A 16,317-nucleotide genomic window follows, 5' to 3' on the forward strand; every position below is an offset into this window, starting at 1 on the left:
TCTATGCCTCTTTTTCCCTTATGAGGTGAGTCCCTTTTAAATTTGTTTCTGAATGAGCTGACAGCAGGATGTGACCTTTAATAATGTTAGAAATTGGCACATGATGATGTGGCTGATAAAATCTTGTGCAGCAGTATTCAGTCAGTACCATTTCCATAATAATCGTTTTTTTTTTTTTTTTTTTTTTTTTTTTTTTTTTTGTAAGAGGAAAAGCTGGAAAGGTGGTGTAAGGACCTGAGGAACTTAAATGTTAAATGCTGTTTTAAGATTATGTATTACCCTTAGCTAACCAATGCCATCTGTAACTTCTGCTATAGTAAATAAGTATTCCTTATGTTTATGCAAATAATCAGTGAAGTTATTATCAGACAATAACCAGCATTGTTAGTATGCTGTAAGGGCTAATAGTACAGTTATTTTCTTTTTGTACAGTTCACTTCTTTGTTATGCATAGTTTAGATCTTAATGCAGCTACTAAGTGATACACTTTCAATGCTAGCCAATCTGTGTTTTTGTACACTGTATTGTTTAAATACTAAAATGTTATTTTACCTTTTGTGTTACAGTTTGAAAAAACTGCTGATCATCTATTTGATGCAGCTTACTATGGCCAGAAAGATGCTATTACTGGTGTGAGCGAATCAATAATTATGGGAATACCCATGTCCATTGGAACAGGAATCTTCAAACTCTTACATAAATATCCTTTTAAAGATTTTATTGAGTTTTTTAAACACTTTACATTAGAAAACATGATGCCCACATCAAATTATCCTTGATTTTTTTGAACTTATTTTCTGTTGGTGTTTGGGGTACATATCATGCAGCCAGTAGCTTTTTTAAGGAAATGGGATGATTAAAACAATTATGTGAAGACTTACAGAGCATACAGTAGCTGATAACAGATAAAAATCATGTTTACAACAAATACAATTACTATTTTAGATTATCCAGAGGAAAAACACCAACAAATGGTACAAACACACTCAATTTGTTCTGAAGTGAATCTGCTACATAACTGTCTGGTTATATGATAGCTTACACCATGTACAGGGTGTTTCAAAAATGACCGGTATATTTGAAACGGCAATAAAAACTAAACAAGCAGCGATAGAAATACACCGTTTGCTGCAATATGCTTGGGACAACAGTACATTTTCAGGCGGACAAACTTTCGAAATTACAGTAGTTACAATTTTCAACAACAGATGGCGCTGCAAGTGATGTGAAAGATATAGAAGACAACGCAGTCTGTGGGTGCACCATTCTGTACGTCGTCTTTCTGCTGTAAGCGTGTGCTGTTCACAACGTGCAAGTGTGCTGTAGACAACATGGTTTATTCCTTAGAACAGAGGATTTTTCTGGTGTTGGAATTCCACCGCCTAGAACACAGTGTTGTTGCAACAAGACAAAGTTTTCAACGGAGGTTTAATGTAACCAAAGGACCGAAAAGCGATACAATAAAGGATCTGTTTGAAAAATTTCAACGGACTGGGAACGTGACGGATGAACGTGCTGGAAAGGTAGGGCGACCGCGTACGGCAACCACAGAGGGCAACGCGCAGCTAGTGCAGCAGGTGATCCAACAGCGGCCTCGGGTTTCCGTTCGCCGTGTTGCAGCTGCGGTCCAAATGACGCAGAAACTCTTTGTGGGAATTAGTGCAGATTACAATCATATGTACAACTATAATCTTTTAAAAAATCCATGTGGTTTCTGCCGCTTGTATTTTCTGATGCCAGAATGGAGGCGATAGTAATGAGGAACTGGTGTTTCAGTTTGATAGGTCTCTTGGAAAGTGTGACTTCCTGGTTGTAGTACTGCCCAAAAATAAATGATTTTCTAATTTTGAGTTGCCTGAACAAGTGGATACTAACACCTAGTCTTCAAAGGAAACTGGAATGAGGAGAAGCATCCGTATGACGGAAGTGCCCTCTACTGCACGTCCAATATATAAACCATGCTCCTCTGTGGGAAATAGGATGCAGATTAATGTACTGGCAGTCTCTGTGCCATTGTGTTTCTTGCCAGTCATCTTAGTGTTGTATGCTCTCACTTTAATTCCAGGGCTGTTGTCAGAGGCATTAAAATCATGGATAAGGAAATGATCATTGTGCACTGAATCCTTTGCAAGGAAGTTCATGTACTTATTTTGCTGGATGTCTTGGCCCATTGATAAGCAGAGAAAGTTCACTGAACCTCATACTCCTGTTGCTTGCCACCTTCTTTGTTATGTTCACAAGATAAATATTGTTGTCTCTCCATACTGTTGAAGTGTTAAGAGCCAATAAGCCGATATGATCATGATATCATTCAGTCCAGGTGGACTGAAGAAGCAGAGAGTAATCAGTTATTTTTGACCCATCAGTTAATATTTTACTCATTATCCTTGGTTGGACTTTCTACCAGTAAGGTTTCTGCATTAGTCATTACCATTAGTTCTTATAAATAGCCAGTTGTGGAATGTTTAGCTGTCTACATGCTTTCTGCATAGACATGAGGGTTACTTAGACACATCACTTGCAAATGCTCAACTGTTTCTTCGGTGACTGCCAGCCTATTTACTGGGGCATTCAGGCATCCGGTGGTTTTCAACTGTGAATGCCTTGCCAAATGGAGTTGACACCAAGTACATCTTTCTGAAGCCTTGTTATAAAGTGGCATTTCACCATTGTAAAAACCAATGCAAGTGAAGTTCAAACAAACCATTAGCCTTCTCTGTTGCCATTATTATTATTAACCGCTGTGTTCTGGTAAAAGATAGTGGAAACTGCTGTAAAAAAACTTATTTAGGTTTGTAGTATGATTAAAAATTTCTAAACTATTATGTCAATGAATATAAAACTGATTCAGTCCTTTACAGCATTTTATTCTTGTCATTTTTACCACAGTTCTTCTGAATAGAGTTCATTCATTAAAAACTTTGTCTTTGCTATAATTCTTGTGCTACTTTAACCTCTGGTGCATCACTAGGTATTGAGTAAGAGCCTCATGATGTACATATGGTGTTCATGTTTGTCTAAATTAAAGAATAGTCTTGCTTAAATTTAATGTAGCATTAACATTTCACTGGCAGTGTAAATGACTTTTACACACTTCCCATTTGGCGCAGGCACAATGTGTTCCCTGGCGTTATGATTTCTTAATTCTTATAGCCCCATATCCCCTAGTTAAGAACTGCTTCCTTGATATCGGGAAGATGTATGTACAAAATTATTTCTTTTTTTTTTTATAGTTTCATCTCTTTCTTTCATACTACTCCAATAAGGATATAAACAATGGAATAACCAAGATGGAATAATGACTAACAGACAGGCACAACAAAAAGTCTGCCATACATTTGAGCTTCTGGCCAAAAGGTATACTTCTACTTCACGCCCCAACATCGTGCAGCCCGCCTCCAGTGGTGTTGCGACAGGCGTGAATGGAGGGACGAATGGAGACGTGTCATCTTCAGCGATGAGAGTCGCTTCTGCCTTGGTGCCAATGATGGTCGTATGCGTGTTTGGCGCCGTGCAGGTGAGCACCACAATCAGGACTGCATACGACCGAGGCACACAGGGCCAACACCCAGCATCATGGTGTGGGGAGCGATCTCCTACACTGGCCGTACACCACTGGTGATCGTCGAGGGGACGCTGAATAGTGCACGGTACATCCAAACCGTCATCGAACCCATCGATCTACCATTCCTAGACCGGCAAGGGAACTTGCTGTTCCAACAGGACAATGCACGTCCGCATGTATCCCGTGCCACCCAACGTGCTCTAGAAGGTGTAAGTCAACTACCCTGGCCAGCAAGATCTCCGGATCTGTCCCCCATTGAGCATGTTTGGGACTGGATGAAGCGTCGTCTCACGCGGTCTGCACGTCCAGCACGAACGCTGGTCCAACTGAGGCGCCAGGTGGAAATGGCATGGCAAGCTGTTCCACAGGACTACATCCAGCATCTCTATGATCGTCTCCATGGGAGAATAGCAGCCTGCATTGCTGCGAAAGGTGGATATACACTGTACTAGTGCCGACATTGTGCATGCTCTGTTGCCTGTGTCTATGTGCCTGTGGTTCTGTCAGTGTGATCATGTGATGTATCTGACCCCAGGAATGTGTCAATAAAGTTTCCCCTTCCTGGGACAATGAATTCACGGTGTTCTTATTTCAATTTCCAGGAGTGTAGTTTATAATGATTCTTGCAACAACTCATTCAGGTTGGCTAGGCTCTGTGGCTCCTGCTCCTGACGTTTGATGTTTTGTTTCAGGTGGTCCTAGCAGTAATAGCAAAAGCTAGTCCATCAGCACTCAGATTTGTTTTGTCAACTTGTCTCTTCCGTTTTGTAAAGTTTTCCTGAGAAGTTTGCTGAGGTTTATAGTGAAGACAGTGCCAAGTATTACCTCAATAATGGCTGAAATACACTCACTTGACTTCATATTTCCAGACCTCCACCATTAGTCTTTCTTTGACCATTGTAAAGGGGAAAATTTGTAAGCAGGAGCCACCAAGGCCCTTTTGTGTGAATCTTTTCTCCAAATATCTTTGTCGTATAATTCTTTTTAGAGTATGCATTTGGAAATGGGTCAGACAGAACCAGCGTTGGTGTTTCACAGCAATTTCTTATAGAAATGGAATTTTTATCCTCTTGCTGGCATTCCAGGTCTGTCATGGTCAAGGTACAGCCACAACTGGACATGAATTTCATGCAGATTGCAATATTTTACCACAAGTACTGTATGTGACAATACACCATGAAAGATGTCTTTAATCCACACTATAACCTTAGGAGCACCCGGTACACTAGTTTTCTCTCTCCATACTGGTACCACACATTCCTCCTTGTTTCATCACAATCAGCATGAAAAAATACTATTGACTTCAATGTACCAAATGATTACCTTTTGTCCAGTGAATTTGCGTGTTTGGAGACTTGGGTGAAAGCTGTTCGATAGGTGTAAGATTATTATGGTGTTTGTGTTTTAAGTAAGTGTATTCAATTAACACTTTCACTGCTGTGGGCATGTATAAACATCTTGTTACACCATTCCCTGGGTGTTGTGGTCATGTATACTCCTGATGCTTGGATTTTCCGTCAGTGCTGTGAACATCTGAATGCTTCCTGATGCCAACTTCTCACTGCTGTGTACGAGTTACTTCCATATCCACCAAATAAAAAAGTTTTGATTATTGATAATACAAAATATACGCCTCATTGCATGCTACCATTTGTAGAAAACCTCATTTCAATATCTGGAATCATTTATAAGATATGACCATTGTTATGACCATATGATTTGCGATTCCCCAGGACATAAACGGGCACGTGGTGTTCAACCATCCTTCGCATATAAAACCCAATACCGCGAGAACAAAATGAGATAGCCTTCTGCTTTCAATTTTAAATACAATTTTGTTATCTTATCTACATTTCATTCACTACAATGTACAAGCTAAAATCAACCATACACAAAGTTTATGCAATGTGTTCTTACCTCTGCTAAATTTTTAAAATTTTGGACAGTGTTTTACTTAATTTGATGCAACACAGTAACTATGGAATATAATGAAAAACAATTCAGTCCTTTATCAGGTGAAGATATTGGACTGTAAGATATGCAAAAATAAAACTTTTTCACCTAATTGTTATCTCAAAATGGATGATAAGTATTTCATAGCAGCTGGAAAGTCTGTGTGAACGAAACTGAGCGTATCACACCCAACCATCTGCTGGACATAAAACCCAATAACTCGAAAATCAAATGAGATACTGTTCTGCCCTCAATTTTGAGTAAAATTCCGATACCTTATTTACATTTCATTCACTGCAATGTACGAGCTAAAATCAAACCTAAAAGTTTATGCAATAAGTTTTTACCTCTGCAAACTGTTTAAAATTTTGTGCAGTGTTTTACTTAATTTGGTGCAGTGCAGTAAGTATGATTAAAAACAAAAAGAAATTCGGTTCTTTATCAAGTGAAGATATCAAACTGTAAGAGGTGTAAAAATAGTCTTTACACATAATAGTATTCAAGAAATTGGATAATAAATATTTCATATCACCCAGAATGCCATCTGTCAGCATAGGCATCAGCATTTGACGAGCAGTTCAGCTATAACAAAAGTCACTCAGCATGTAATGCAAAGTGCACATATGTAGAAGCAAAAGGATTAATAAACATTGGGACTGCCGCTGAACATAGTGTTTGCTGACATTGAATTGCTATGGCAGTTAAATTGTTAAACATTTATTGTTTAAAGATGTCTGCAGTATGCCTCCCCCCACGCGGGTCCGGGAGTCTGGGGGACTCTGACGGGATACCAATTTGACTCTACACAGAGTACGCGAAAGAACTTGCCCCCCTTCTAACAGCCGTGTACCGCAAGTCTCTAGAGGAACGAAGGGTTCCAAATGATTGGAAAAGAGCACAGGTAGTCCCAGTCTTCAAGAAGGATCGTCGAGCAGATGCACAAAACTATAGACCTATATCTCTGACATCGATCTGTTGTAGAATTTTAGAACATGTTTTTTGCTCGAGTATCATGTCATTTTTGGAAACCCAGAATCTACTCTGTAGGAATCAACATGGATTCCGTAAACAGCGATCGTGTGAGACCCAACTCGCTTCATTTGTTCATGAGACCCAGAAAATATTAGATACCGGCTCTCAGGTAGATGTTATTTTTCTTGACTTCCGGAAGGCGTTTGATACAGTTCCGCACTGTTGCCTGATAAACAAAGTAAGAGCCTACGGAATATCAGACCAGCTGTGTGGCTGGATTGAAGAGTTTTTAGCAAACAGAACACAGCATGTTGTTATCAATGGAGAGACGTCTACAGACGTTAAAGTAACCTCTGGCGTGCCACAGGGGGGTGTTATGGGACCATTGCTTTTCACAATATATATAAATGACCTAGTAGATAGTGTCGGAAGTTCCATGCGGCTTTTCGCGGATGATGCTGTAGTATACAGAGAAGTTGCAGCGTTAGAAAATTGTAGCGAAATGCAGGAAGATCTGCAGCGGATAGGCACTTGGTGCAGGGAGTGGCAACTGTCCGTTAACATAGACAAATGTAATGTGTTGCGAATACACAGAAAGAAGGATCCTTTATTGTATGATTATATGATAGCGGAACAAACACTGGTAGCAGTTACTTCTGTAAAATATCTGGGAGTATGAGTGCGGAACGATTTGAAGTGGAATGATCATATAAAATTAATTGTTGGTAAGGCGGGTACCAGGTTGAGATTCATTGGGAGAGTGCTTAGAAAATGTAGTCCATCAACAAAGGAGGTGGCTTACAAAACACTCGTTCGACCTATACTTGAGTATTGCTTATCAGTGTGGGATCCGTACCAGATCGGGTTGACGGAGGAGATAGAGAAGATCCAAAGAAGAGCGGCGCGTTTCGTCACAGGGTTATTCGCTAACCGTGATAGCGTTACGGAGATGTTGAATACACTCAAGTGGCAGACTCTGCAAGAGAGGCACTCTGCATCGCGGTGTAGCTTGCTCGCCAGGTTTCGAGAGGGTGCGTTTCTGGATGAGGTATCGAATATATTGCTTCCCCCTACTTATACCTCCTGAGGAGATCACGAATGTAAAATTAGAGAGATTAGAGCGCGCACGGTGGCTTTCAGACAGTTGTTCTTCCCGCGAACCATACGCGACTGGAACAGGAAAGGGAGGTAATGACAGTGGCACGTAAAGTGCCCTCCGCCACACACCGTTGGGTGGCTTGCGGAGCATAAATGTAGATGTAGATGTAGAGTTAGAAGAGGCCCAAGGTATTCCTGCCTGTTGCAAGAGGTGACTAAAAGGAGTTTCACACTTTTTGGCCCTATGAGTTCAGGTCCCACCTATGGTTTGACCTGCCACTTTCAAAATTCTACAGAAGTGCGGGCCATATGGTGAAGGACGCCTTACGTGGTGCATGAGTGCCCTTAGATTCGATCTCCTGAATCTCTTGTCATGGCTTTACATCTCCACCTGCGATTCAACTATTTGGGTGAGGACACTTTCTGGGGTATGTTATCTTCTTCCATTGTCTCCTGTCCTCTTCCAGCCCCATGAAAATATTGGATTTCTCTGTACCCAGTTGCCAGCACGGTAGCCAGTCCTTTGTAGTGGGGCCATTATGTACCCATTTGGTGGTAGCCCCCTGGCAACACAGGGATTGCACTGCTGATGCCTGAGCTGTAAACTCCCCATGTATGCCAAGGAGTAGATGCCCGTCTTGATGGGGCTTCAGGACTCCTGGCAATGGCTGTCATGCCAGTTGGTCTTTGCTGTGGCTGGGTGCCGCCCATGGGGAGAGCCTCTGATCAGAGTGGGTGGCATCGGGCCGGATAACCCGCAATGAGGCAGACTATGTCATCTGTTGCTGGTGACCGTATGGCACCAGCAGTCTCTAAGAAGGGTAGTAGGGGGCCAATCTTCCTCCGTTGCTGCCAAAGCACCTACTTCGGGAGCAACCCCCCCCCCCCCCCCCCCAAACGCAGGGGACATTGGTCCCCTTTCCCTTGACTGAGAAGCAACAGCCTCCTCGGGCTCCTCTCATCATGTGGAAGGGGCCCTCTCTCCCAAGGTCTGCACTAATGCCAAGGCAGACACTCACCAGTGGCTCAAGGAGCCAAAAGCTGCTGGATGAAGAGCTTCACGGTTTTCATCTGTGTCTGAAGCTGCTTTGGAGAAATCTTCCCAGCAAGCCCCTAAAGAGAAGTGAGAGAGCAAGCAAACTAAGAAGTAGTCTGTGAAGAAACGGGACCCTCTGGTGGCCCCAACAGCATCACTCCCTATCAGTTCTGCATCTGAGGATGCAGTGGAGATCTTAGCGTCCTCTGCGGACCTGGATCTCACTGATGCCTCATCCGCCATAGAAATGGCTCCAAATAGTCAGTCGGAGGCAGCAGGTGACACTGAGGCATTACCTGCCTCCTTGCGCGCTTCATGCCTTCCCATTTTCCACCATCTGCCTGAGCTATGGCAACAGTTAAACTTTACATCTGCTTTCTGCATTGCCTTCCAGGAAACCTGGTTCCCAGCAATGTGGACCCGTGCCCTCAGTGGCTATAAGAGATATGACAGGAACTGAAGCAACTATAATAGAGTGTCAGGTGCAGTTTGTGTCTATATCCTGAACTCGGTATGCAGTGAACCATTGCCCCCTTCAAACCTCTCTTGAATCTGTGGCTGTCAGGATAAGGACGACACAGGAAATAACTGTCTGCAACGTATATCTTCCTCCAGATGGTGCAGTACCCCTGAATGCATTGGCTGCACTGATTCATCAACTCCCTAAACCTTTCATACTTTTGGGAAATTTTAATGCTCATAACCCCCTTGTGGGGTGGCACAGTTCTTACTGGCCAAGGCAGAGATATCGAAAATTTACTGTCACAACTCGACCTCTGCCTCTTAAATACTGGGCCGGCCGGAGTGGCTGAGTGGTTCTAGGTGCTATGGTCTGGAACCGCGCGATCGCTGCGTTCGCAGGTTCGAATCCTGCCTCGGGCTTGGATGTGTGTGATGTCCTAAGGTTAGTTAGGTTTAAGTAGTTCTAAGTTCTAGGGGACTGATGACCACAGCAGTTAAGTCCCATAGTGCTTGGAGCCATTTGAGCCATTCTTAAATATTGAGGCCGCCAAACATTTCAGTGTGGCACATGGCACGTATTCGGCCAGTGATCTCTCAGTCTGCAGTTCTGGCCTTCTCCCAACTACCCATTAGAGAGCACATGACGACCTGTTTGATAGTGACCACTTTCCCATCTTCCTGTCACGGTCCCAGTGTCAGACCCACAGACACCTGACCAAATGGGCTTTAAACAAGGCAGACTGGGAAACCTTCACCTCTGCTGTCACCATTGAATCTCCCCCACATGGTAACATCGATGTGGTGGTTGTGCAGGTAACTACAATGATCATTTCTGTGGCGGAAAACATGATCCCTCGTGCTTTCGGGTGCCGCCGGCGAAGACAGACCCTTGGTGGTCGCTGGAAATCGCTGAGGCAATTAAGGAGCGTAGGCAAGCTCGACAACGGCATAAGCAGCACCCTTCCCTGGAGCACCTCATAGCCTTTAAACGGCTCTGTGCCTGCATTCGCCAGCTTATCAAAAGGCGGAAACAGCAGTGTTGAAAGAGGTACGTGTCAACCATTGAGTGCCATACGTCACCTTCCCAAGTCTGGGCAAAGATTAAAAGAGTTTTTGGGTACCAGACCCCAACAGATGTCCCTGGAATTAACATCAATGGTCAGATGATTAAACATCTCTCATCTGACTACAAGTGACATCTCCTCGTCATCTTCAACCGGATCTGGTGCGATGGCATATTTCCAATGCAGTGGCAGGAGAGCATCATCATTCCGGCACTTAAACCCGGCAAAACCCCGCTTGATGTGGATAGCTATCGGCCCATCAGCCTCACCAACATTCTTTGTAAGCTGCTGGCATATATGGTGTGTTACCAGTTGGGTTGGGTTTTGGAGTCATGTGGCCTACTGGCTCCAGGTCAGGGCGGCTTCTGCCAGGGTCGCTCTACCACTGATAACCTTGTATCCCTCGAGTCTGCCATCCGAACAGCCTTTTGCAGATGCTAACACCTTGTTGCTGTCTTTTTTTATGTACGAAAAGCATACGACATGACCTGGCGACATCATATCCTTGCCACATTATACGAGTGGGGTCTCCGGGACCGCTCCCAATTTTTATTCAAAATTTCCTGTCACTTCATACTTTCCATATCCAAGATAGTGCCTCCCATAGTTCGCCCCATATCCAGGAGAATGGGATCCTGCAGGACTCCGTATTGAGTGTATCTATATTTTTAGTGGCCATTAGTGGTCTAGCAGCAGCTGTAGTGCCGTCTGTCTCTCCGTCTCTGTATCCAGATGACTTCTACATTTCCTACTGCTCCACCAGTACAGGTGCTGCTGAGTGGCACCTACAGGGAGCCATCCAAAAGGTGCAGTCATGGGCTCTAGCCCACGGTTTCCAGTTTTCAGCTGCAAAGTTGTGTGTTATGCACTTCTGTCTGTGTTGTACCGTTCATTTGGAACCAGAACTTTACCGTAATAACGATCCACTAACTGTGGTGGAGACATACTGATTCTTGGGACTGGATTTAGATGCCCAATTGACTTGGCTTCCTCACCTTTGTCAGCTTAAGCGGAAGTGCTGGCAGCACCTCAATGCCCTCCGCTGCCTGAGCAACACCAACTGGGGTGCAGATCACTCTATGCTGCTGCAGCTCTACAGAGCCCTTGTTCAATCCAACCTTGTCTATGGGAGTCTGGTTTATGGTTCGGTGGCGCCCTCAGCGTTGCATTTAGTCAACCCAGTGCGCCAATGTGGCATTCGCCTTGCGACAGGAGATTTTAGGACAAGTCTGGTGACCAGCATCCTGATGGAGGCTGAAGTCTTTCCATTGCAGGTTAGGCATGCGCAATTGCTCTCCAGTTACATTGCACACGTTTGTAGTTCTCCTGCACATCCGAATTATCGTCTCCCTTTCCCGCCCACGGCAGTTCATCTCCTGCATCGTCAGCCCAGGTCAGGGCTTACAATTGCAGTTCGTGTGCGATCCCTTCTCTCCGAACTGGAGTCCTTGTCTTTACCACCTATTCTTGAGGTTCATTCACATACACCTCTATGGTGTTTACCTAGGCTGCGGCTTCGCCTGGACATTTTGCATGGCCATAAGGACTCAAGTTAACCCTGTGACTCTCCGCTTTCACTTCCTCTCGATTCTTGACATTTACCAGGCCCATGAAGTGGTTTACACAGATGGCTCGATGGCTGATGGTCACTTTACCTTTGCCTAAGTTTATGGAGGGCATATAGAACAGCACTCCTTACCAGATGGCTGCAGTGTTTTCATTGCAGAGCTGATGGCCATATCTCATGCTCTTGAGCACATCCGCTCATGCTCAGGCGAGTCATTTCTGCCCCCAGGTTACGTTGGAATCCCAGGCAATGAACTTGCCAACAGGCTGGCCAAACAGGCTACACAGAAAATGATTGTGGGGGTCGGCTTGTCTGAAACTCACCTGCATTCAGTATTACGCCACAAGCTTTTGCGGCTTTGGGAGACAGAATGGCGTAACCTCAGTACGCACAACAAGCTGCGTGCCATTAAAGGAAACTACAAATGTGTGGATGACCTCCATGCGCGCCTCTCGCAGGGACTCTGTGGTTCTCTATCGGCTCTGCATTGGCCATATGTGTCTGATTCATGGTTACCTTCTCCGTCGTGAGGACCTACCTCGGTGTCACTGTGGCTCACGAATGACGGTCATCTGTCTCTTGCTGGATGCCCACTTTTAGCTGCTCTGCGGCGTACTTTCAACCTTCTCAGCACCCTATCTTTGGTGTTGGGTAACAATGCCTCAACAGCATCTTCAATTTTAAGTTTTATTCATGAGGGTGAATTTTATTATTTCCTCTAAGTTTTAGCACATGTCCTTTGTCCCTGTGTGTCCTCCACCCTGGTGCATTCAGGGTGGGGGTTTTAATGTGTTGCAGAGTGGCTGTCTTTTCCTTTTCATGCTCATGATTGACCAGCCATGTAAACTGTTTTCTTGTTTTAACCTCTTCTACATGTTTCTTGTGTCTTTGTGGTTTTCTTGTCCCCTTTTGTCCATTCAAGTGTTTCTTGCCATTCAGTGCTTTTTCCTTTCATTTTGTTTTTTGTTGTCTCATTGTCTTATTCTCACCCTTGTGGCATTATTTCCTTCGGAACAAGGGACCAATGATGTCATGGTTTGGTCCTTGCCCCCCATCTTTTAAACCAACCAGTATCCCTTACCTTACATTACCTTACCTGAGCTGCTGATGCTTCTTCAGTTGTTTATACTTACAATTTTGTTTTATTGATTCTGCTACATCATTACTTTATTTGCCCTTTGCCTTTACATATGTCTGCTTGTGTCTATATATATATATATATATATATATATATATATATATATATATATATATATATATGTGTGTGTGTGTGTGTGTGTGTGTGTGTGTGTGTGTGTGTGTGTGTGTGTGTGTGTGGGCGCGCGTGCGTGAGTGTATACCTGTCCCTTTTTCCCCCTAAGGTAAGTCTTTCCGTTCCTGGGATTGGAATGACTCCTTACCCTCTCCCTTAAAACCCACATCCTTTCGTCTTTCCGTCTCCTTCCCTCTTTCCTGATGAAGCAACCGTGGGTTGCGAAAGCTTGAATTTTGTGTGCGCAGCATGTCCCCATCAATGAGTTCGAAAGCATCGTTGATGCGAGCTCGCAGTTCTGGCACGTTTCGTGGTAGAGGAGGTTTAAACACTGAATCTTTCACATAACCCCACAGAAAGAAATCGCATGGGGTTAAGTCGGGAGAGCGTGGAGGCCATGACATGAATTGCTGATCATGATCTCCACCACAACCAATCCATCGGATTTCCAATCTCCTGTTTAAGAAATGCCGAACATCATGATGGAAGTGCGGTGGAGCACCATCCTGTTGAAAGATGAAGTCGGCGTTGTCGGTCTCCAGTTGTGGCATGAGCCAATTTTCCAGCATGTCCAGATACACGTGTCCTGTAATGTTTTTTTTCGCAGAAGAAAAAGGTGCCGTAAACTTTAAACCGTGAGATTGCACAAAACACGTTAACTTTGGTGAATTGCGAATTTGCTGCACGAATGCGTGAGGATTCTCTACCGCCCAGATTCGCACATTGTGTCTGTTCACTTCACCATTAAGAAAAAATGTTGCTTCATAACTGAAAACAAGTTTCGCACTGAACGCATCCTCTTCCATGAGCTGTTGCTACCGCGCTGAAAATTCAAAGCGTTTGACTTTGTCATTGGGTGTCAGGGCTTGTAGCAATTGTAAACGGTAAGGCTTCTGCTTTGGTCTTTTCCGTAAGATTTTCCAAACTGTCAGCTGTGGTACGTTTAGCTCCCTGCTTGCTTTATTCGTCGACTTCCGCGGGCTACGCGTGAAACTTTCCCACACGCGTTCAACCGTTTCTTCGCTCACTGCAAGCCGACCCATTGATTTCCCCTTACAGAGGCATCCAGAAGCTTTAAACTGCGCATACCATCGCCGAATGGAGTTAGCAGTTGGTGGATCTTTGTTGAACTTCATCCTGAAGTGTCGTTGCACTGTTATGACTGACTGATGTGAGTGCATTTCAAGCACGACATACGCTTTCTCGGCTCCTGTCGCCATTTTGTCTCACTGCGCTCTCGAGCGCTCTGGTGGCAGAAACCTGAAGTGCGCCTTCAGCCGAACAAAACTTTATGAGTTTTTCTACGTATCTGTAGTGTGTCGTGACCATATGTCAATGAAAGGAGCTACAGTGAATTTATGAAATCGCTTCAATCATTTGTAATAGCCCTGTATATATATGCGCATGTGTGTATGAGTATGAGGGGGGAGGGGCTGGAGGGGGTGGGCACACACACACGTTTACACATCTGCATACATTGTATCATATACAACTTTAATGTAAGTGAAAACAGTTCATTTTTATTTCCTTAACAGAGTGTACAGCTGATCATGATACGACACCACAGAAGAGGACATTGATTTTTGACAATCCTGAATTTCATAAACCTCTTCCTAAATGACTTGTAGATGAAAATGATTGAATTGTTCAAAAACATACACATTATGTACAAACACGTAAAATATTTATTTTTATTGCAGTTTGAAATCAGTATTTGTCTGTGATGTAATTTATAAGAGATTTTTCTGCCTTGACTGTGTATGAGGAGATCATATGTGAAGTGTTCCAGTATTGTTGGTTGTATCACTTATTGAGAGTATGGTAGGTCTATGTGACATTCAGTGTGAAATGCAGAAATGTTTAAATTGTGTTTTGTACATCTTCTTTACTGTGATCCCTGTTGTAAATTTGAGTTTTTTATACCTATAACATATTCATATCAGGAATGGAACATAATTTCTAACACAAAGAGCATAAAACAATCTTTTCAGTGATTTGTTACTTTGTAGGTAACAGCTGACTCTTTATGTGTCTTTGTGGAACTGTTATTTTCATTATAATCATCTTTGATTAACTGTGCTTGAATACAACACTAAAACTCTTAATTAGAAAACATGTATGTACATTTTAATGGTGTAAACATTCAGATTCATTAATTTATTTGTCGTGTTCCAAGGTACCATTGAGAAAGTGAATGAACATTGAACAAATCAAGTCAATACATTGCAAGATATTTTTAATCACAAAAAATGTTGGATTGAGTTTCTTGGTTAGTTCATCTGTGCTGACTCAATTTAGCCTGTTATCCAAAAGTTTTACACATTTTGAAGATAGAAAAGATTCTGGAAGAATGCATTATAGGATGCCATCACCTTGTGCATTAGAAAGTAGCTACACTCAAAAGGCAAGAATTGCAAATGAGTGTCATTTCGAAATTCTTCTGGAAAAGGATTGGAAATACTCAAGAGAAACTCAGTTAAACTTAAAGTTGATAATTGTTATGGATTTGAACATAGACACAAAGAAAAATACAGAGAACTTTAATACACTTCTGGACTTGCTGCATACTTACAAACTGACAGTACAAATAGATAAATGCACAAGAGTAAAAGAGCAAAGTTAGTGTCCAGTCCCTTGCAAATGACACAGGAACTGAAATTGAGGGTAGCAAAGCAAAAGCTGAAATGCTTAACTCAGTTTTCCAATGTTCCTTTACAAAGGAAAACCCAGGAGAATTGCCCCAGTTTAATCCTTGTACCACTGAAAAGATGATTGAAATCAGTATATGGGAGTTGTGTCGAGAAACAGTTGAAATTGTTAAAAACAAAGCTGCAGGGCCCGTGGAAGTCTTGTCAGATTCTTTACTGAATTTGTGCCTTCTAACTAAAATTTATTATAGATTCCTGGAACAAAAAGCCATGCCTAGTAATTGGAAGAAAGCAGAGATCACACCAGTCTACAAGAAGGGTAATAGAAGTGATCCACAAAACTACCATCTAATATCCTTGACAATAATTTGTTGCAGAATCTTAGAACATATTCTGAGCTCAACCATAATGAAGTGTCTTGAACAGAATGACCTGCTCCATGCCAACCAGTATGGATTCCGAAAACATTGATCATGTGAAACTCAAATTGCGCATTTGTCACATGACATACTGAAAGCTCTGGATCATGGTAGTCAGGTAGATGCAGTATTTCTTGATTTCTGAAAAGCATTTGACTCAGTATCACACCTAAACCTATTGTCAAAAGTGCGATCATATGTCGAATCTAGTGAAATTTGTCATGGAATTGAGGACATTTTAGTTGGGAACAGCTTGTTATCTTGGATGATGAGTCATAGTC

General features: G+C 42.9%; 1 protein-coding gene across 1 annotated transcript in view; it reads left to right on the forward strand.

The window, feature by feature from the left end:
• LOC126259818 (DNA-directed RNA polymerase III subunit RPC1) overlaps positions 1-14,846 on the forward strand; it is a 249,392-nt gene extending 234,546 nt beyond the window's left edge. Inside the window, exons 25-26 of the mRNA XM_049956862.1 lie at positions 567-700; positions 14,512-14,846. Of these exons, the coding sequence (XP_049812819.1) occupies positions 567-700; positions 14,512-14,590 (213 nt within the window). The 3' untranslated portion in view covers positions 14,591-14,846. The remainder of the gene's footprint in view (positions 1-566; positions 701-14,511) is intronic.
• The last annotated feature ends 1,471 nt before the right edge of the window (positions 14,847-16,317 follow it).

Source organism: Schistocerca nitens, chromosome 1, assembly GCF_023898315.1.
Source record: "Schistocerca nitens isolate TAMUIC-IGC-003100 chromosome 1, iqSchNite1.1, whole genome shotgun sequence".
NCBI lineage: Eukaryota > Metazoa > Arthropoda > Insecta > Orthoptera > Acrididae > Schistocerca > Schistocerca nitens.